General features: G+C 42.8%; 1 protein-coding gene across 3 annotated transcripts in view; it reads left to right on the top strand.

Moving 5' to 3' along the window:
* Positions 1-1,276: 1,276 nt before the first annotated feature.
* LOC306916253 (kelch-like protein 23) overlaps positions 1,277-19,649 on the top strand; it is a 36,325-nt gene continuing 17,952 nt past the window's right edge. For 2 of the 3 annotated variants that reach the window (XM_079494071.1, XM_079494070.1), the window contains exons 1-13: positions 1,277-1,383; positions 6,325-6,494; positions 6,601-6,735; positions 6,933-7,016; positions 9,076-9,267; positions 9,456-9,590; positions 9,678-9,869; positions 10,071-10,232; positions 13,035-13,203; positions 13,713-13,850; positions 16,711-16,842; positions 17,687-17,878; positions 18,017-18,151. In XM_079494071.1, coding sequence (XP_079350197.1) covers positions 1,359-1,383; positions 6,325-6,494; positions 6,601-6,735; positions 6,933-7,016; positions 9,076-9,267; positions 9,456-9,590; positions 9,678-9,869; positions 10,071-10,232; positions 13,035-13,203; positions 13,713-13,850; positions 16,711-16,842; positions 17,687-17,878; positions 18,017-18,151 — 1,861 coding nt within the window. In that variant the 5' untranslated portion in view covers positions 1,277-1,358. The remainder of the gene's footprint in view (positions 1,384-6,324; positions 6,495-6,600; positions 6,736-6,932; positions 7,017-9,075; positions 9,268-9,455; positions 9,591-9,677; positions 9,870-10,070; positions 10,233-13,034; positions 13,204-13,712; positions 13,851-16,710; positions 16,843-17,686; positions 17,879-18,016; positions 18,152-19,649) is intronic. The other variant, XM_079494072.1, reaches the window with a different exon arrangement.

Below are 19,649 nucleotides of genomic sequence, written 5' to 3'. Positions count from 1 at the left end.
TAGAGTGAATTATCTACATCTAATAACAAACACACATGTGCGATTGGGTAACAGGTACAGTCGCCCCTTTTCCATCTCACCCCACTACTCTACCTAGCTGTAAATAACAAACATAATTCATGTTGGTGATTATATATAAAAGGTATTATCATATTAATTTATCATTGTTAAGTTCACTCTGTATATCAACGGGCATAATAGCTTGCTGATGCCATTACAAATCTTGGGCTACATGGAATAAATGTGTTTAATAAAACGAAATTAACTGCTAGAATGTCCTAAATTAACTTAATTAAGCAGTCACCGTCTCTGACTCATGTTATTCTTTAAGATATTTTTTTTGCGGCTTACGCCTTTTATTGTTTTGTTTTTTTGAAGGGACAGACAGTAGGCTGACAGGAAATGGGAGAGAGATGGGGGAAGACATGCAGTAAAGGCCGTGTCGGGCTCGGGAGTCGAACCCGCGGCACACTGCGACTGGATTACCAGTCGGGTGCCCAGACGGTTACGCCACCGCCTGGGCCATGTTATTCTTTCTTAATTTTACAGAGTAGGCTATAGAGATTGACTACTATACAATCAAATAAATCTGTATACAAGATAATTACAGATTTCAGAGAGGGAGGGAAATACAACTGTTAAGTACATTAACACATTTCGCGGGGCGAGTTGGTATCGGGGCGAAAGTCCGGACAAGTCGCCCCGTAAAACCGTTGTATTTTCGAGGTATATATATATATATAGGCTATATATATATTCCTCAGCCTAGTATGAAAGTCTGTGAAATATTTCACAGACTTTCCTACTGTAACAGGCCCAGGTCCCCAGCTAAATCTTTAACTCTAACAATTAGGCTACTGTACTTTTAGGCAGACATAGCAGAATAGTACAACAACAACTAATTTCAGTAACAATGGAGGAATGGAACACCTTTCCAGAATGGAATTTCCAGAACAATGGAAGGGGGTGAGCCAATCATTATCCATGCATCATTTTCATTTGACCAACAACAACAACCAACTGGTTCTAAATGTTCTCCAGAATGGAATTTCCAGAACAATGGAGGGGGTTGAGCCATTCATTATCCATGCATCATTTGACCAACAACAACAACTAAATGTTGGTTCTAAATGTTCTAATATGAGAAATAAGGTAAAATAAACATGAAATAAACATGGGGCGAGATATCCATGCTTTGGGGCGAGATTATTAGGGGCCGTCTTCACTTTTCGAAATTCCGGGGCGACCGTTCTTCACTTTTCGCGGGGGCGAGGTTGGAAAAGGGGCGAGCGTACCTGTTACCGTTTCATCCATCGCAGTGATCGCATACACCTGTGTGGCTTTTCTGCTTTTCTCCCATGTCAACATACTTCTTTCACCGACGTGAGTGAATTAACTTTTATATTGTTTAATCTTTATCTGGCTGTTCTCCTAAACTGTTTGACAAAAGTCACAAAGTTGTGGATTACTGTTTATTCTGTTAGTATCGTTGTTTAACAACATGCGACGAGCTTTAATTGTGCAGTATTGTGTAATGCTGTGTTGTTCAGTTGCTGAACACGGTGTTTTAATCATGTTTACATAAACTTGTTCGATTACGTTCGTTTACTTGGAGAGTATCTGTGTTTACAGACGTCATTCTGTACTATAGTAGCCATGGTTCACATGACGCTCGTACTGACCATCATGCCAGTCATGTTTCAGGGCTAGTACTATAGCTAAGCCTAGCTCTTAAAGACTTTTAAGAAAAAGTCATTATCCTTAAAGATAGCTCTGGTCCATACTGCTTGCTACCTTTTATAGGCTATGGACCATGAGCTAGCCTAAGCCTTTAATAGTTTGTACAACATTGTGTTTGATTCCTTAACATCAGCTGATGACATTTGATGTAGGCTACATTGCTGCCTGGTTTGTTTAATTTTGTTATTTACGTCGCTGTTAATGCATTGCCACAGCTAATTGCCTCAAAGCCACAAGTGGCTTAATTTTGTCTCATACATGGATTAGGCTACACATTTCCGATGAATTTGCACACACCCTTATATTATAGTAGGCTATGCTGATCTGCTAACTGTGAACTTACAGTTAATTGTTTACTTGATGCGGTATCTTATAGGCATATCAAATCTAGGCCTATAAGGCCTACATGTTTTTAGATGACCTGTTTAGACAGCTGCTGTAGTCTCATTGGTTCTACCTTTTCATATCAACAACCCCCAAATGAATATGTATTTGGTGAGGAGGGACCCCTAGCCGCAATTTGCAACTCTAGATTTATTTTTACAATGGGATGCATGAAATGAAATGATTACTATATTTACCCAGGGTATCTGGGCTAAGCTCAAGAACTTGTTTCCAGCCAGGCCCTGCTCATAGAACACATTTCATCGTAGTGGTTCAGTGTCTTGTTCAAGGGCACTTCAGCGGTGGTAATTGTAACGTGTCGGACCGCTGATTCGAACTGGCGACCTTCCGGTATCAAGACCGCTCCGCAATCCGTTCGGCCACCGCTGCCACGAGAGTTGCAATAGGCTACCCTCCATTGACTCTCCATTCATCCAATTTGCTTTTGTGATCTGCTTGTATTAAACAACGTTAAACTCACTAACATTGCAGCTCTAGGCCAAGCTTGAATTATTCTCTTTCAATCTACCATGCTTTTGTTTCATGAAGTCACCGTAGACATGTTATGAGCTACTTTCTGTCAAGAAATTCTCTGCAGGTGATTAAGTGTTGGAGTTTGGAAGCACTCGTTTTTATTAATGGGTCGCACTGCTGCCTCCTGCATTATGTGCAAATGCGAAACAGGTGGTATGTGGGGCCGTGGTACAGGTGGTTACTTCGACGAGTGCTTCCAAACTCCAAGACTTAGAAAAAAAATGATTCTGCAGAGAATTTCCTGACAGAAAGTAGCTCATAACATGTCTACGGTGGATTTTTATGAAACAAAAGCTTGACAGATTGAAAAATGATAATTCAAGCTTGGCCTGAGCTGCAATGTTGGTGAGTTTAACGTTGTTTAATACAAGCAGATCACAAAAGCAATTTGGATGAATGGGGAGTCAATGGAGGGTATTTCAACTCTAGATTCATCCCATTATAAAAAAATCACACCCGTGTGAAGTAAGTGGTGCAACTCTGTGTGGGGGTCCCAGGGGGGGGGGGACCCCCATCTAAGGGACCCCCATCTAATCGGACAAGGCCGATGTGTGGATATTCTGGTTAATTCAAGATGAACACAGCAAAGCAGCTTGGTTACAAGGTTGTAGTTTATTATTTTTGTGTGTGTGTGTGTGTGTGTGTGTGTGTGTGTGTGTGTGTGTGTGTGTGTGTGTGTGTGTGTGTGTGTGTGTGTGTGTGTGTGTGTGTGTGTGTGTGTGTGTGTGTGTGTGTGTGTGTGTGTGTGTGTGTGTGTGTGTGTGTGTGTGTGTGTGTGTGTGTGAGAATTATATTCTCGTAGGCTACTGCATTAGAACTCATTACACATACGGTGTGGCCAACAGATGGCAGTGCAGTACAGCACAGTGTAGCCACATGCAGTCCAGACTCCAGAGCAGCCCTGAGCGCGCACACACAGACTCATTCATTCATTCCAGTCACCACCTCCTCCTGTGTACTCTAATGCTCTAATCATTAGAGTCTAATGAACCACCCAAACCTGGAACTGTAATCGGTCATCCTGCCTAGTGTTTTGCTGAACTTTACAGTACAATCAGACTGAGTTAAGGCTCATATAGTCTGGATCTTCGGTGGTGAGGTGACCACCGAACTACAACATGACGTCACAAGCCGTGGTGAAGAGCAAACCACCGCCACCGCCCCCATGGCGGTTTTTACTCGCCACCACTCAACGTTATTTCAGCTCCGGTGGTCACCTCACCACCGAAAATCCAGACTATGAATGAGCCTTAACACACCCTACCTTAAGGATCCAATTGGAACTCCCTTAACCCTGGGGGTTCCTGGACCTCACATTGACACAGTGAGCCCAACATGCACAATATCTGACTCTGTTTGACCAGAATGGATTGGAACGGAGCCTTCATTAGTATCATGGGTAACACCCAAGTGGTCCAATTGAATTGGCTGATGTTTTCCAATTGTTTAATTGAGATCTCTGCACAGAGACAACTCTGGCTATGATTTAGGACTTGGCCTGACATGACCTTTACAATATATAATTTAGCTTTGGTCAAAATGTTCCAATAACGATACAACGTTCTAAAGGACTTTGATTTATTTACACACTGCAAGCAGCAGCAGACCCAAGGCTGACCTACACATAGCCCATATTGTCTCTGTCGGGTAGAAACCCCATATGTCCTGTTGGTCTGGAAGTTCCGGGGACCCACAAGGGACCCCCACACGGAGTTGCACCACTCAGTTCACACAGGTGTGATTTTTTTTTAATGTACAGATTTGGTGCTACTCGTGATGTCATACGGTAGGTACAGTATCTCCTAGCTCTGGTCCATAGCCCTAATGTCCTTTGCTGCCGTTGCATTAAGGCTCTGGCTCTGCCACTCTTTGCTTCTAGCCCCATGTATTTACGCTACAGACGAGAGGCTGGTCTACATTTATGCGAGTGTAGGAAGAGAACCGTTCCATAGCTCTAATGAAGGCATAAGTATCCCTCCCCTTCAGTTCCAAATCTGCATTCTTTGGAGACTGGGAGGGGGGAGGGCCTTGTTATAATGAGTCAAAGATGTGGTAGGGGAGTAGCTGGCAGGAGGGTGTGGTGGAGAAAGTAATTTGCATACACAGCGCCCCCACCACATCAGGGCATTGTGTTACTGCAGCTTTAAAGCCAGACCGAAATAGTCTCAAACCATTAGAAATAAACAGTTTTAAATGCATGCTGTAGTTCATTTAAAGGATCCCCATTACATCTCTGGCACTTTCTGGCTTCTGCAGTTTGCAGTGAAGGATACTCTTCTTGGGGTCAAAACATTCATACTTGGCAACCAAATTAAAACCTAAAATGAAATTCCACCATTACATACCGGTAATCAAAACAAAGAGGACTCTATTCTACGACTGTCTTCTACATTTTTAGAAACTCAACTTTGTCATGTCAATAATTGAGGGCATCAATTGTAACAACCACCAGGGGTCTACAACCAAACATTGAAGACCCCTGTAGAGTAGACGATAATGTTACCACAGTCCCTATACATTGTAATATTACATCTACAAGCTGGGCGTGTCCGATTAGATGGGGGTCCCTCCTCGCCAAATACATATTAATTTGGATTAGTTGATATGAAAAGGTTCTAAAACCTAAATGGGTCATCTAAAATCTGGCAAGCCATGACGCCTACTTTTAAATTAGTATACATTTAAAGCACCTGCGTTTGAAAATGCAACACCCCACTGTTTATTCCGGTTGGGAGAACTCTTTGAGCTTTCCCCCATGCTCCACCCCCCGGCACACATGTTTTTCAGTTGCTTCTGATATCCCACACACTCGAAACTATGGAAGCATAAAGCTGCCAAAATTCAAATGAAATGGCAAATACAAAAAGTCAATTGAAATAAGAGATTTTTTTTCATTTTCAGGTCATTAACGCATTTCTTGTGACGACAAATAAATCTAAAATGCAATAGCGTTCATTCTGCTCATTCTATGACACAATTGAAATTATAAATAAAAGATCATTTGATTTTCAAAAAATGCCCTGCTAATTAGTGGAAAATGAAAATGCGATGTGCTTTGCTTTTGCTTCATCTCCAAGTGTGCTCATTCTATGACCGAATGAAAAAGCAAAAGCAAATCATATTCAAATCGTACACATGCCAATTTGAAAATGAGAATGCAATGTTATTTGCTTTTTCTTCATAGAATGAGCACACCTGGAGATGAAATGTAAATGCTATTGCATTATATATTCTCTTAAATGCGTTCATTATCTGAAGGCATTTCTCTTATTTCATATGATTTTTTTTTTAATATTGTCCACTAATTAGCAGGGCATTTTTTGAAAATTGAAAATCAAATCATCTTTTATTTATAATTCTAATTGTGTCATAGAATGAGCACATCTGTAGATTAAATGTAAATGCTATTGCATTTTAGATTTATTTTTGTCTCAAGAAATGCGTTAATGACCTGAAAATAAAGACATTTGTCTTGTTTCAATTGACTTTCCGTATTTGCCATTTCATTCGAATTTTGGCAGCTTTATGTTCCATACACACGTGCATACAAATACAGTTTTCAATCCACATGGCCATATTGACAATAGAAATATTACATAATTATTATACATCTTGATTTGAAATGTAATCTAGATTGACAAGACATGTTGTTCTCTTTTGCACCAGTATACATCAATAGCCTAGAGATGTTGGATCCCTGCCATCCAGTCAAGGTCTTAGAGGGCCTCAACAGGCTACGACTCAACTGTTCCTTGTGTGATGTGATTTTGAGCTGTGGGGGACAGGAGTTCCCCTGCCATCGAGTCTTACTAGCCTCATTTAGCACCTACTTTGAGGTAAATGTACAACATACATTTAGCTGCTGTTGTTCAGGGAATGACCTTAATTTCTGACTTGGCTTCCACCTTAACCGAACTAACTTTACCTTTTCAACCTGCACAGGCTATGTTCAGATCTGTCCCGATGGAGTGCACACAGGAAAAGCTCCAAATCTGGTATATAGAACCTGAGGTGTTGGACACATTGTTGAACTACGCCTACACCTCGACAGTGTCCATCTCCTTGAAAAATGTGCAGGTAATGTATGATCTCTCTAGGTTGTCCTCAGACGAGCCTTCCATCGTCGCTTCCAGTCATCTCGGTTCTCCATACATCCGGCCAGCTCGTTGGTGCTTTGCGCTCCTGCATCATAAATCATATCATAAACCATATTCATTGTCTGTGTTTTTGTCCTGCATCTGTACTGCTTACACATAATGTTTTCTTTGGTCTAGGCCCTGCTGGCAGCATCCACCTTGTTGGATGTCACGGGTGTTCAAGAGGCCTGCCTTGACTACATGGAGCGTCACGTGGAGAAGGTACCACGACTGAATTAATATTTAGACGATAAACATGGCTAGTAGTTAACTTGTATTGCCATTCATATTCATTGACAGACAATTGCATCACATTGAAAAAGTGCTACAAGTCGTGTTTTTAACTTTAAAGCGTCACTATGTAACTATATAGCATATTATGTCAGTTACATAATAAATTATAAAGTTACATTCAGGACGGGAACACCTTTTTGGTGTTTGATGCATTGTTATACTTTAGCGCGGCTACGAGCTTGTAGAACTGCTATTTTGGAAAGATCTTGTAAATGTGGCGCAAATCATTGAATATGTATTCTTTGAGTGCTAATGTTTTAACTCAAATCTTTCTGGGGGGGGGGGGGGGGGGGGAGGGGGATTTTCAGATGGGTGTCGGCAGCCAATTTCATATAATTCCTAGGGGTCCTTGACATGACATAGTTTAAGCATCACTGACAGAGAAACATAAGTTTGTCATTAACCATTTTGTAGAATCTGCCTCAGGTCTAAATGGGTTAAGTAATAACAATCATTCTTCCATGAATGTATAGACTCAGGTGGGGTCCCTGCTAGGGGCTGCACTGTATTACCAGATGAATCGCCCAGGACGAAGTTCTTTGTCCTTTCTATTAGTAACGCCCGACGCTCAGGACGAAGTATTGTCCTAAAGACGAAGTTTATTGATACGAGAACAGATCGCCTGGCTGTATAGCCCAGGCGCGCCTGCTGGGCTCTCCTCGGTGACGCGCAAGACTGAGACGTCATCAAAAAACTCCCTCCTCTGTTTAGCTGATGAAAACGAAAATCTTAAAACGTTCATAAATCGCGATCTAAATCATCCCGTCTTTTTCTGAAAAAAGATCCTGTGTTAGACGGCGCTCCGCGGTCCAGTCGCTAGTCTCGATAGATTTATTCTTGTCTCCCGTTGTTGTCGAACGATTCTAAAGTGCTGTGGCTATTGTTAGCTGCTACACAACATCATGAACTTCCGGCCGGTCCGTCCGGAAAAGGCGTCCGTGTTTATAAATCGACTGGGCGCATGAATGTAATGGATTAAATAGTTCCGGGCAATTAAAGTGGTAATTACTATGTTGCGTAGGGGAGTCAATTACTTTCATCCTGGCATTATGCCAAGGCGGAACTGCCAGTCAAAAAGAGGACATCCTCGCCGGACATGCTTGCAGAGACTCTTGGGTATTGATGTCAAAGACGTTGGGCTGTCAATGTCATGCTATTTGTGTCCAAAGTGGCCACTGACACCCCAAACTCCATATTGCTGCTTTAAGTAATAATAAAACAAGCCCAAATTGATTAAATCAATTAATTACCATGGCTGCATTATTATTATCTGTGGGTCTGCTGCTGACGTTATGCCACTTTTTTGCTGCGCTCCGCTGTTATGCTCAAATTAGTGACCCTAATGACTAAGGCAACATGGCTGGAGACGAGGCAGCCAATCAGAACTGCTCGACTAGCCATGCCGTGCAGACGATGGGATGTTATGGGTTGTTGCCAGTGGTGGCAACTGTCGTGACAGAAATAAGCTAAGCAGCCTCCAAAAACCAAACCAGGCAAGCAACTGTGAATTAATCCACGTTAGGCTGGAAATATGCAGACTTTGCAACACTCAGCAGATAGACTAGTGGTGTCCGTCTACCGGTCGCAAGTTTCCCAGGTAAACACTAACCTGCCGCTTCTACGAAGCAGCTGGTAAAAACAGTACAAAACTGGGTGTCATTTGACGCCATCAACAAAAGTATCGCCCTATGGCACAGCGCTACCCACTCATAGACTCTGTCCAGATATTCAGCCACTGACATCCATCTCTTTAAAAATAAATACAAAATAGGATATTTTAATCAATAGTTTAAGTTCAAATGGGTTTGTATATCACATATGTAAATACGGAATGGAGCAACATACAGTAGAAACTGTCAGGTGTATTCACATAAGCCTGGATAGATGATAAAATTACAACGTCTTTAAAAAAAAGAAAAGCAAAATATCACTTTTTAAGGGAAATCCTACTATACCCCCCCCCCCCCCTTCCCCCCGTGTCATATAGGCTGGTCTAGCAAAGGGACACATGGATGGAATGAGTGAGATGTTTGTTGATCCCAACCATTCCAAAAAGGTCTTACTGGGCCTAAGAAGGCAGTGGCTCAAAGGAGCCTTGTGTGATGTTATTCTGTGCTGTGAGGGACAGTGGTTCCCCTGCCATCGTAGCGTACTGGCCTCCTTGAGCACTTATTTTGAGGTAAATACACACATTTATTGATCTGGTATTGATATGGGAATGTCATTCTTTGATCTGGTGTTGTTATAGGGGAATGACAATCAATCCTGCCTTGCTTTCATGTGAACTGGACATCATGCTATATCCAATATAACACAATGTACATAAAGGTCTAATAATCCTACCATTCACCTTTCCAACCTGCACAGGCTATGTTTACATCTGGGATGATGGAGTCCACACAGCACAAAGTGACCATCAGTGGCGTGAAACCTAAGATGCTAGGCCTGCTGGTGAACTATGCCTACATCTCGAAGGTCTCCATCTCCAAAGCAAATGTGCAGGTACTGTCTTAACATTTATTATTCTTTGTTAAGCACCGGTGTATGACAAAAATGCAGACACAAATGTGTTGTTTCTTTGGTGTATAGGCCCTGCTGGCAGCATCAAACTTTTTGGATGTCACAGCTGTTCGAGAGGCCTGCGGTGACTACTTGAAGCGTCACATAGACATACATAACTGTGTTGGGATTCACTGCCTTGCTGAGACCCACTCCTCTGCAGTGCTGGAGCAGCACAGCATGGATTACATCTTGGAGCACTTCAGTGACATCTACCGGCAGGTCAGTGATTCTTTGTCTGTTGCTGACTCGTCCTCCTTCCTTTTAATAACTTACTCAACCTGTTAGCACCACAGCAGTCACAAACCTGGGTAAAATATCATTCCATCAGTCATTTGTTATTTACACACACATGCACGCACACACACACACACACACACACACACACACTCTCTCTCTCTCTGATTTTGTTTCTGCCAATAGGAGGAGTTCTTGTCTCTCTCTGTGGAAAGACTGACGGCAATCCTTTCCAGTGACCATCTCAATGGTCAGGAGGACATGGTGTTTGAGGCTTCCATGGCGTGGTTGATGAAGTTACCTACACACGGGCAGAGCTTTGAAAGCAGAGCGCAGTCATTCTTTAAGGTAGCTGCATTCTACACTATAACAACCGACAAAAGTTCAGTTCGGCTTGGTCCCCCGAACCAAAGAAACGGTGGACAGACAAATGTAATTTCATACTGCTCGCACTCACGGCTTGCGCTGTTGGTGGTGAGTGGAAACTTGCTTAAGCAGTTTGTAGGCTGCACTACAGCCAGCACAGCACTGCTGAAAGTGGAATAGATAACTGAATTAACACAATAGATTTTGCGACACGCTGTGGGAATGGGAAATTTGTGACAGGTAATGAGATAATGCTCTTAGTTATTGTTTGTGATGGTATGCATGTCTATAGTTAGAAAATATGTGATAGCCTTCCACCAGTGTTAGCTTTATGGGTGCTGTCATGCATTTTATTTTGTAATACTAGGCACAAATGACATGGGTCAATATATGAAAACATACTACTTAACCCCCCAAAACTGATGCAAGGTTCAGAACTAGAAGGGGCAAGTTCAGAAGTCCTGAGCGTATCAGCAGCACTCTTGAAGTTGTTTCTATCAACTGGGCCAAAGACATTTGAACAGATACAGTACAGCAGTATCCTACCTGGACCAGGGGCGCCGGAGGGGGGTAAGAAGGGTCCTAATATCCCCGCACTATTGGGGGATGACTGGTCTAGTTTTATTTTTCCCGACCAACGCTGGTCTAGCACTGTTCCAATTTTGTTGTGCAATCGTCACTTTTATTGGCTGCATGCTTGCCTCGCTCTCGTTGCAATGACTATTCTGCAGTTGCTCTCTCAACTTGATCAAGGTGTCAGACAAGCTACAGTAATACACAAGACATTGTAGTTCTTTGTATGCTGGCTGCATGTGTGAAAGCAGCAGATTTTACAATTTACAAGTTATGTTGAGTCTGCTTCTTTTCACCTATCCGGGGTGAGTTTCCCCGGGTTGGATGTAGGACGTGGAAGGAACACGTTATTCCAACCAGTTCCTTTCCCCTCCATCAGGTGCCCATGCTGGCTAGGGGGAGGCAGTATAGAGACCAGAATTACTGCACATGTTTTGTGAGGGTACCTACTAGGGCATTCACTTCTAGTCATTTCCGTTGCCTAGTTTACTAGTCGACTAGTTGTTTAACTACCTATTTTTTTTGGGGAAATAAATATTTATTTAAAAACTGTGTACATTGGTGACTATAACTATAATCTACCTGATCTTGAGGCCTACACAATCGGGGAAAAAACGTTTTAATTTTTTTTCTTAACTAGTCAACTAGTACCAACAAGGTCGACTAGTGGATTTACTAGTCGACTGCCCTAGTACCTATACTACCCTAGGGGACACGGGGAGAACATGTAAACTCCACACAGAAAGGCCCTTTTGCCAACCCCACCTAGGGTATGGGCGCTGATGACGTGGAGGAGAGAACACAACCCCAGTGCCCACAGCGTCTCCAGCGGGAATCAAACCAGACCTTCTAGCTATGAGGCGACAGTGTTAACGACTGCGCAACCATGCCCACACATATTGCCATCTTATTGTCATTTTACATTCTTATTCATTCTTATTATGAATTCCAGTTCTTGTGACATGTTAATGACAGTTTTCACACATATAAATCATCAATAAAACGAACAATGAATGTTGAATCAAGTTGTTGTCTCCACCATGCCGAAGGCATGGGGAGAGAGTATGTTTTGCACTCCGTCCCTGGATGCCAACGATGAACCTCTGCCCCACATTTTCCAGAACGGCCTGTTATAGCGCCACCAGGAGGCCGCTTTGTGCAAAACAAGTTTTTGGACAGTACACCTACAGATTTTGTCCAAACATCACACAAATTGGTACACAGTCTCTCTAGAGCCATTCAACGAAACAGGTCTTTCAGATTTCTCAGACTCCATCCTGATTGGCTTCCAAAGTTCGCAGGAGTGCTCAGTTTCAAACAAAATGCTGCAAATCATGAACACATCGTGTGATTTCCGTGAAATTGTGCACGCACATTCCCACTAGGCCGAGGAAGAAATGCCACATGAACATTTTCAACTCAGCCTCATGGTGGCGCTATAACTGGCCGAAAAGTGTTTTTACCTCTAACTGCATGGATCTGTGGATAACTTTGTATGCCAACTCCCTAGAGGCCAAGGAAAAACCTTTGCCTGGAATATTTCACATCTGCTCTTTATAGCGCCACCAGGAGGCCGACATATGTAAAACACATTTTCTAATATTACTCCTACAAATTTTGCCAAACATCACACACACTGGTGGAGACCTGTGCCCGGAAGGGCACTTTTTCTAGTTTACATTTGTTCTTCTCCTAGACGCACACAACACAGACGTCTGGGATAGTTTCTGAAGTTATGCTGTGTCGAGGTTACAATATTAACGCATCTGTAGAGAAATATACTTTGTAGACGGGGGGAGTGACTAATGGCGGCTTTCAGAAACGGAAGCAGGTGTGATGCTAGGGGGAGGGGGTCGTCTACAGACTTCCGTTCGCCAAATCACCGCCCATCTCAAATGTTGTAATATAAGATGTATATAACACACAGAAAGCTATCACAGATGCAAGGCTATCACATTGTTCCTAGTACTAGGGGTGTATACCTTCCCAAACAACATTCTGATAATTATTCCTCCCAGTTGATACTGACGACAACACATTTGGGGGCCTGGCTCTCATTATATGGATATGTCTGTGGACTTCTAAATGCAACGCTCCTAGAATAGTGCCTGCTGTCTATACTACTGTACTATGTATGCTGCTTCTAATAATGTTGTTCACCCAATAGCAGGTTGTACTTAATAATTAGTGTGATCTAATGTGTTCTTTAAGGTCTTAGAGCACATCCGGCTGCCTCTTATCAGTCCCTCCTACCTCCGTCATGTGATCAAGTCTCTGGATGAGGTGAAAGAATACCAGGGCTGCCAGAGGTTCATCTCTGAGGCCACGGAGCGGCTGGCAGTGCCTTACTGTAACACGGCACGCGCACGCAGGACCACAGGTAAATACACATTTTCAGGTCTGGATAGCAATTTTATCCATTCAGGATAGAGAACACAGTCAGGATAGAGATTAAACAAGTGGTATTGTAAGTGATGACACAAAGAAATGAGCAGACAAAATTGGAACTGATAAATGGCTACTCTCTACTGAGCTGGAGAGACAGGGGGACCTTGATTGTTACTGAACAAACACTCTATAGCAATAATTGCTATCAGAATATCGTGATCTAGCCTTAAAGAAAATAGCACTTACCCTACCTTTAATTATACAGCTCATAGTGAAAATAGCAGTTAATAGTAAAAAATAGTAGATCTACAAGCTCACAACCCATCCCATTGCAATGTGTTGTGAACATATAATTTTTTTTTAAATCTTGGTGGTGCCAAACTGAAACTCCCATCTATTCTAAGGCCAACATGCCCCTGAGATGGTCCTCTTTTATTGAATTATTTTGGTGTCTCTTTGAACTATTAAATGCACACTACTCCTTCTTCCTGCTTGTTGAAGTGATTGTGACGGTGGGAGAAGAGAAGTACCGGACAATGAAGAAAGACACACTTAAGCTCTTTAATCCCCTGAATAAACAATGGAAGAATCTAGGATTTCTGCCCACGAAAGTAAGCGGGTATGGTGCCGTTATGTCAGGTGAGGACTGAGGAGTACCACTTGGACCCATAATGTTTCCAACTCTGTTTTGCCTCTGAATTGAGGTAGCAATGAAATTATACAACTGGTCGTTTCGAGGAAGCAATCTGATTGGTTGAAACAGCCCTCTAGCCGTGCCCTAAAGTTCCTAAACGAGCAAAAGGAACATCTAATCAAAACATAGAAATCCGCTGCTCTGTTCTCCCAGAGCGCGGCAGACTTGGATGATAGGCTAGTGAGTTTCTTGGGACATTAAGTGGTCGTACTGTCGTGGCTACATCTGTCATTCTTTTAGCGAGTATCTTAGTTTTAAGGGTAACTGTTGTATAATTGCAATATTACACTCTAGGATGTTCTTTACCGCCATTAATGCACTTCTGCACTGCAGCATCACAGGCATGCATTAATGATGGTAGAGAACACCCTCTCGTGTAATATTGCTTGCGCAATAAGGCTCTTGCAATACAATCCTGAATGGAAACACCTCAGATGCAAATAAGTCTTCATATTTTTTGCAAGAACACTTTTGCGCTGGAAGGGGGTGGATTTTGGCCTATATCGGAAAAAAAGGAAATGCGCAAATGGGGTATGGAAACACTTGCAGAAAAGGTTTTTAATTAGAAAGCATTGAACTCGCATTATATCGCTTTTGAACAGTTGGAAAATAAAATATAAAACTAGCTAAGCAACAAGCTATTTATGCTTAGATGATTTCTATTTATATTAGGATAAATGTGCGCGACTGTAAAGACGAAACAGAAGTGTGGAGGAGGCTCCACTTCCACTTTATATTTTGCTCATGATAGAGCTTCGACCGTTGCTCCAGACTGTATGATGGAAGCATTTGGAAATTGCGAGAGGCAACAGTCTGGCAACATGAGACTACTAACCCCCCTAATCCACACAGACCGAGTGGGATGGTTAGACGGTAACGTCATTGATTGATTGATTGATTGATTGATTGATTGTAGTGAATAGAAACAGCAACAGAATATAGTCAAACACTTAATCTAAAAGGGATCGCACAAAATAAGTCCTTGCAATCTTGTTTCCATTTTGGCCCTATGCAATCAATTCATAGACAATTCATGATGTTCACTGTCAGTTTTGATGTTGCTCTGAAGAATGTAACCAAATGGACTCCTAGGAATTTAACTCACTAAGCACTAAGTAGCTCTGGATAAAGACCAGTTGTAAATGGTTGTAAAATAAAGTAAGTTTCAGACTCTCTATTTAAGGGAACTGCAAGCTTACTCTATAGTGAAAATTAGAATAACTAAATGACACATTGCATTTCAATAATCACTTATGTCTGATTAAATAGTGAACATATCAGATCATAATATACACATAAAGCTCATCACAGGTTCAAAATGACCGACCCAGACCCTAATGGACCCCTGAAATTGTGTAGCCCAAAAGTGTAGCCCACATAAAAAAATAAAGACAGACCCGAGATGATGCGAGATAATACAGGTTTACATATCTGACCCATTATTTTATGGTACAATATGAAAGAGCATATCATATTGTATCTATTTTACCTTATTTTACAGGACGTTACGTGTTGTAAGCTTGTAGATCTGACTTTTTCCGCAGCACCTGTGTCGGCTGACGTCGTGACTGCACGTCAATGGACAAAATAAATAAGCTATATCATAGGCGGAGATGAAGTTGAAGCAGACAGTAGCCTAGTAGCCATGGCGATGTTGTTAGCATAGCTTGTCGTTAACACAGAGACCTCTGTCCTAGTAATGAATGACATCGGATGCCCAGGACGGAGATTGATCAAAAGACGGAGAATCAGAGTGCACCACTCTATAGTCTAGGAGCGTCTATTGGGCAACATTCAATGTCATTTCCGGTTGGGCTGTCATCCAAAGTGTCCCCCCTCCATTTTAATGGATGGGATTAAAAATCTAAAAACGTGAATAACTGAATTTAAATCAATGATTTCAATTCTAACGAAATATTATGTTTTTGACGGCCCATCGCGGTCCCGTCACGAGTCGCGTTAGAAGTAATCATGCCTTGGTTGGTCGGCGATCCTCCCGCAGGTGTTTTGGCAAGATGCTATGCTAGCTGCAAATCAAGATGTCTTGTCACCTTGAAAGCTGCAACCTTGTCACCTCTGAAGCTGCAAATCACTGGGCACACTGATTTACTGGTTCCAAATGACCCTGGGCTTTAAATGTGGCAACAAGCTGCTGCTGCTGCGCAGTGATGGGAACTTTCATTCATTTCATCGTTCAGTCGTTCAGTAAAAAGATCCGTTCATTTCGGTCATTCAGTTACTCCCGTAATGCTCCCGGATCTCCCGCACAGACCCAGCAGTCACTCGAACGAGTCGTTCAATCATGTTCCATACTCACCAGCCAGACACCACGTGATGTTTACCAGAGGCAGAAGGCATAATGACTCGGAGTGAATGGGAGGAGTGACTATTGTTGACATCACGGATCGTCTGACTGCCTCAATGGAACAGTTACCCTTAAAATCTATTCAGCTTCATTGTAACTAAGATATGCGACAGAAATTCATATGTTTTAGCAATTACGACCGCAAATGTCCGATGCCAACTGACAGTGCTACTACTAGCAAAGATTAAATTCCATCTCCCAGAGACAATATCCTATAGCCTGGAAGGACGATCGACCAATCAAGGTAGCGCACAGGGTGCCCCTCTGTGGATTTGTCCATACTAAAATGAATTGTGTATAACGTGCAGTATTACTTTCAAGTAGTACAAACTTACGCTAAGTTCAGTATAGGCATATTAAAATGTTTTATTTTAACAAGAAATAACTCAGTTTAACAGGTTTTTTTTCACATTTTTAATTCTTCTGTCCTTCCACCTTAGGCTGCACTCTGTATGTGGCCGGAGGACTTACAGGCTCTGCTGCTAAATGCACTGGGAAGATGTGGCGCTATGATTTTCACCTTAACTCATGGATGGAGATGGCTCCTATGAACCTGCCACGCTGGGGCTTCAGTAAGATTGTCAAACTGTGGCACGCACGTACACACGCAGGCAGGCAGGCAGGCAGGCAGGCAGGCAGATTTTAAATCACACACACACACACACAGAGAGAGAGGGAGAGAGATAGAGCCCAAAAGTTTGCTCCGATGCACGGTTTTGTCAACATTATTCAAGTGAAATGATTTGGTTATGGTTTATTTAACAGCAACATTGGGCTAATGCTACCATGTACGACACAGGACAGGGATTTACCCAAGGAATAATGGTTATATATTATCTATCGATACAGGCGACACGGCAGACAGACAGACAGACAGCAGTGCTGTGAGCAGTGTGCTCTCATTGGCTGTAATACAGGCCTTATCGGGGCGCAGTCGCAACCCAGTTCATACTGTATGATATCCAGTCGGCGACAGAGTCAAATATCAAACGTGCTAGATGTTCAGAAATGGTCGGGGAGGCGTCGGCGAGCGCTTTTATCGGCGCTGGATCTTCTCGCAGCTCCTTTCACACACAGCGAGCAAAACCTCGCCGATCAAAGCCCGATTTTACGTCAGATCGGGGGCCAAAAATGCTCCCGACAGCATAATCGGAGCAAATATCGGGCAGTGTGTACGAGCCATTAGACATACCAACAGTCCTACAGTCATTAGTCAGACAAACCCGTGCTGCAGGATCAAAATCACCTGTGCTGCAGGATCAAAATCACCTGTGCTGCAGGATCAAAATCACCTGTGCTGCGTGTTAAAAACACCCTCTTGGCGGGTTAAAACAAATCTGTGCTGCAGGTTAAAAATCTCATGGTTGTTGGTATGTCTAACTAAACACAAGTTTATTTTTCCCACATGGTCCATAGGCCTGCTGATGGCGGATGGATATTTGTTTGCACTGGGTGGCTCGGGTGTCGAGGGAGATGGGGTGGAGACTGCAATGTCAGTAGATCGATACGACCCAAAAGCCAACACCTGGGAGTTCACTAACAATATGCTTGGGCCATACTACAGGCCCACGCTGGTGGTCTCACTAGATGGACTGCTCTATTTTATTGGTATGTGTTTGGTAGAATATTGTATGTAAATTTGTAAAGCACACTGCATAACTGAAAATGCCCAAGGACTTTGGTATTATTACATATTCATCCTCCTACTGGCAATGTGTGTTTACCATGAGTGTTTCTGGGCCCTAGGTCGCAATGGAAATTATGCATACAGCCATCGAATGGATGAATGGTCAAAAATCCCTCCAATGCGAAATCCCCCAAATCCGTGCTATGAACGCTCTGCAGCTGCCTGCGGTCTCAACGGGAAGATCTACGTTATAGGTATCGTCAGGGGTTGTGAATTTGGGGTCTTTAAAATAGAACCTCCGGGTGAATAGACGTGGCATCTTATCACCAAGTCTCTGTATGTCTGTCTGTGTGTAATCCACGTAACTCGAGAACCGTTCGCCCCACCAACTTCAAATTAGACACACACGTTCCACACCACCACAGGGGGTGTAGTGGCCGGTCGGACCCACGGTTGTCCAGAACCGCCCCAAAAAGGCCTCTGCCCGGGCTCTGGACAGGACCCCTGCCCGGGGTCCATATAGACCTGGCCTGTTCTGACATCATTCTGACGTCTGCAAAGACTCCATATTTGGGCAGGCCTGAAAAAGAACTCCATATATGGGCATAAATGGGACACAGACATAATATCTGGGTGGGGCATGCATTTCCAACTTGCATCGTTCCAAGTAGGCCAGTGCCCAACGGGCACCGCTGTAGAGGCCCCACGGGCACCGCTCTAGTAAGCTAAATGCAGTGAGAGTCAATTCTGGCAGTAAATGAGTTAATACAATTTTTGTCGTGTTTGGGCAAGCCGGGGAATCTTGGTAGTGTGTGATGTGATGCCTTTAAGATTATCTGACAAGATTATCATGTATTGTGCGACGCTACGAGATTTAAAATGTGTTTATTCAGTGGATAATGTGAGAAGACGCAATGTGCAAGTGGAAGTACTGGAATTTGCCTTTTAAAGACCTGGCTTAACTAGCTCAGGTGTGCCTCATTCAGGCCAAATCTCACTTATCCACCTGGGACTGGGCAGGAGGGAGGAGTTTCTACAACACCTATTATTCATAATTTACCATGTTTGTAATCTGCTGTAGTTTTTAACCTGAACTGAACTTCCTAGGGTTTCATGCCCCTTTAAATGTGACCAAATGTTACTGAGGGGCTGCCATTGGGTTTTTTCATCTCTTATGAAAGCAGGGAATTATAGCTTCAAATTGACATATTGGTTGCTCAGTTTGACCCACCAGTTTTGGAGATATATATAGAGTAATGTCTTGTAGAGAAACGAGTTGAGAAAAACAGGCTTGAAAGGTTCACTTCTGTGTTCACTTCTAGGTGTACACCTAGCTACATGATTAAGCATTTATTTCATATTTACATGTCTATTTCAGCTCTGACATTTATTTCAGACATGCTCTGGTATGTGAAGAGTCTGCCTGTGCTGCATGATGGCAGTCCCTCAGTCAAATCTGGTCACATATTATATTATATTGTTATTATATTGTTTTGTTTTTTTAAGATTTTGTGTGTGTGTGTGTGTGTGTGCGTGTGTGCGTGCATGCGTGTGTGCATGCATGTTTTTTTGTTTGTGATACAGCTGCACCCTCTGGTGGCGGGCGGGTGGTGTTACAGCGTGACACACAGACAAGCTAGGCAGGCTTCTATAGTAATCGCTCATTGCATTCGCAACACTGCGTTCGCTATTCCATTGTATTGTATTGTATTGTATTGTATTGTATTAGTTAAGTTAAACAAATCATCCCCT

Source organism: Electrona antarctica (assembly GCF_951216825.1).
Source record: "Electrona antarctica genome assembly, chromosome: 23".
Classification (NCBI taxonomy): domain Eukaryota; kingdom Metazoa; phylum Chordata; class Actinopteri; order Myctophiformes; family Myctophidae; genus Electrona; species Electrona antarctica.
Note: the sequence above shows the minus strand (reverse complement) of the source record. Positions and strands in the feature narration are given on the sequence as shown.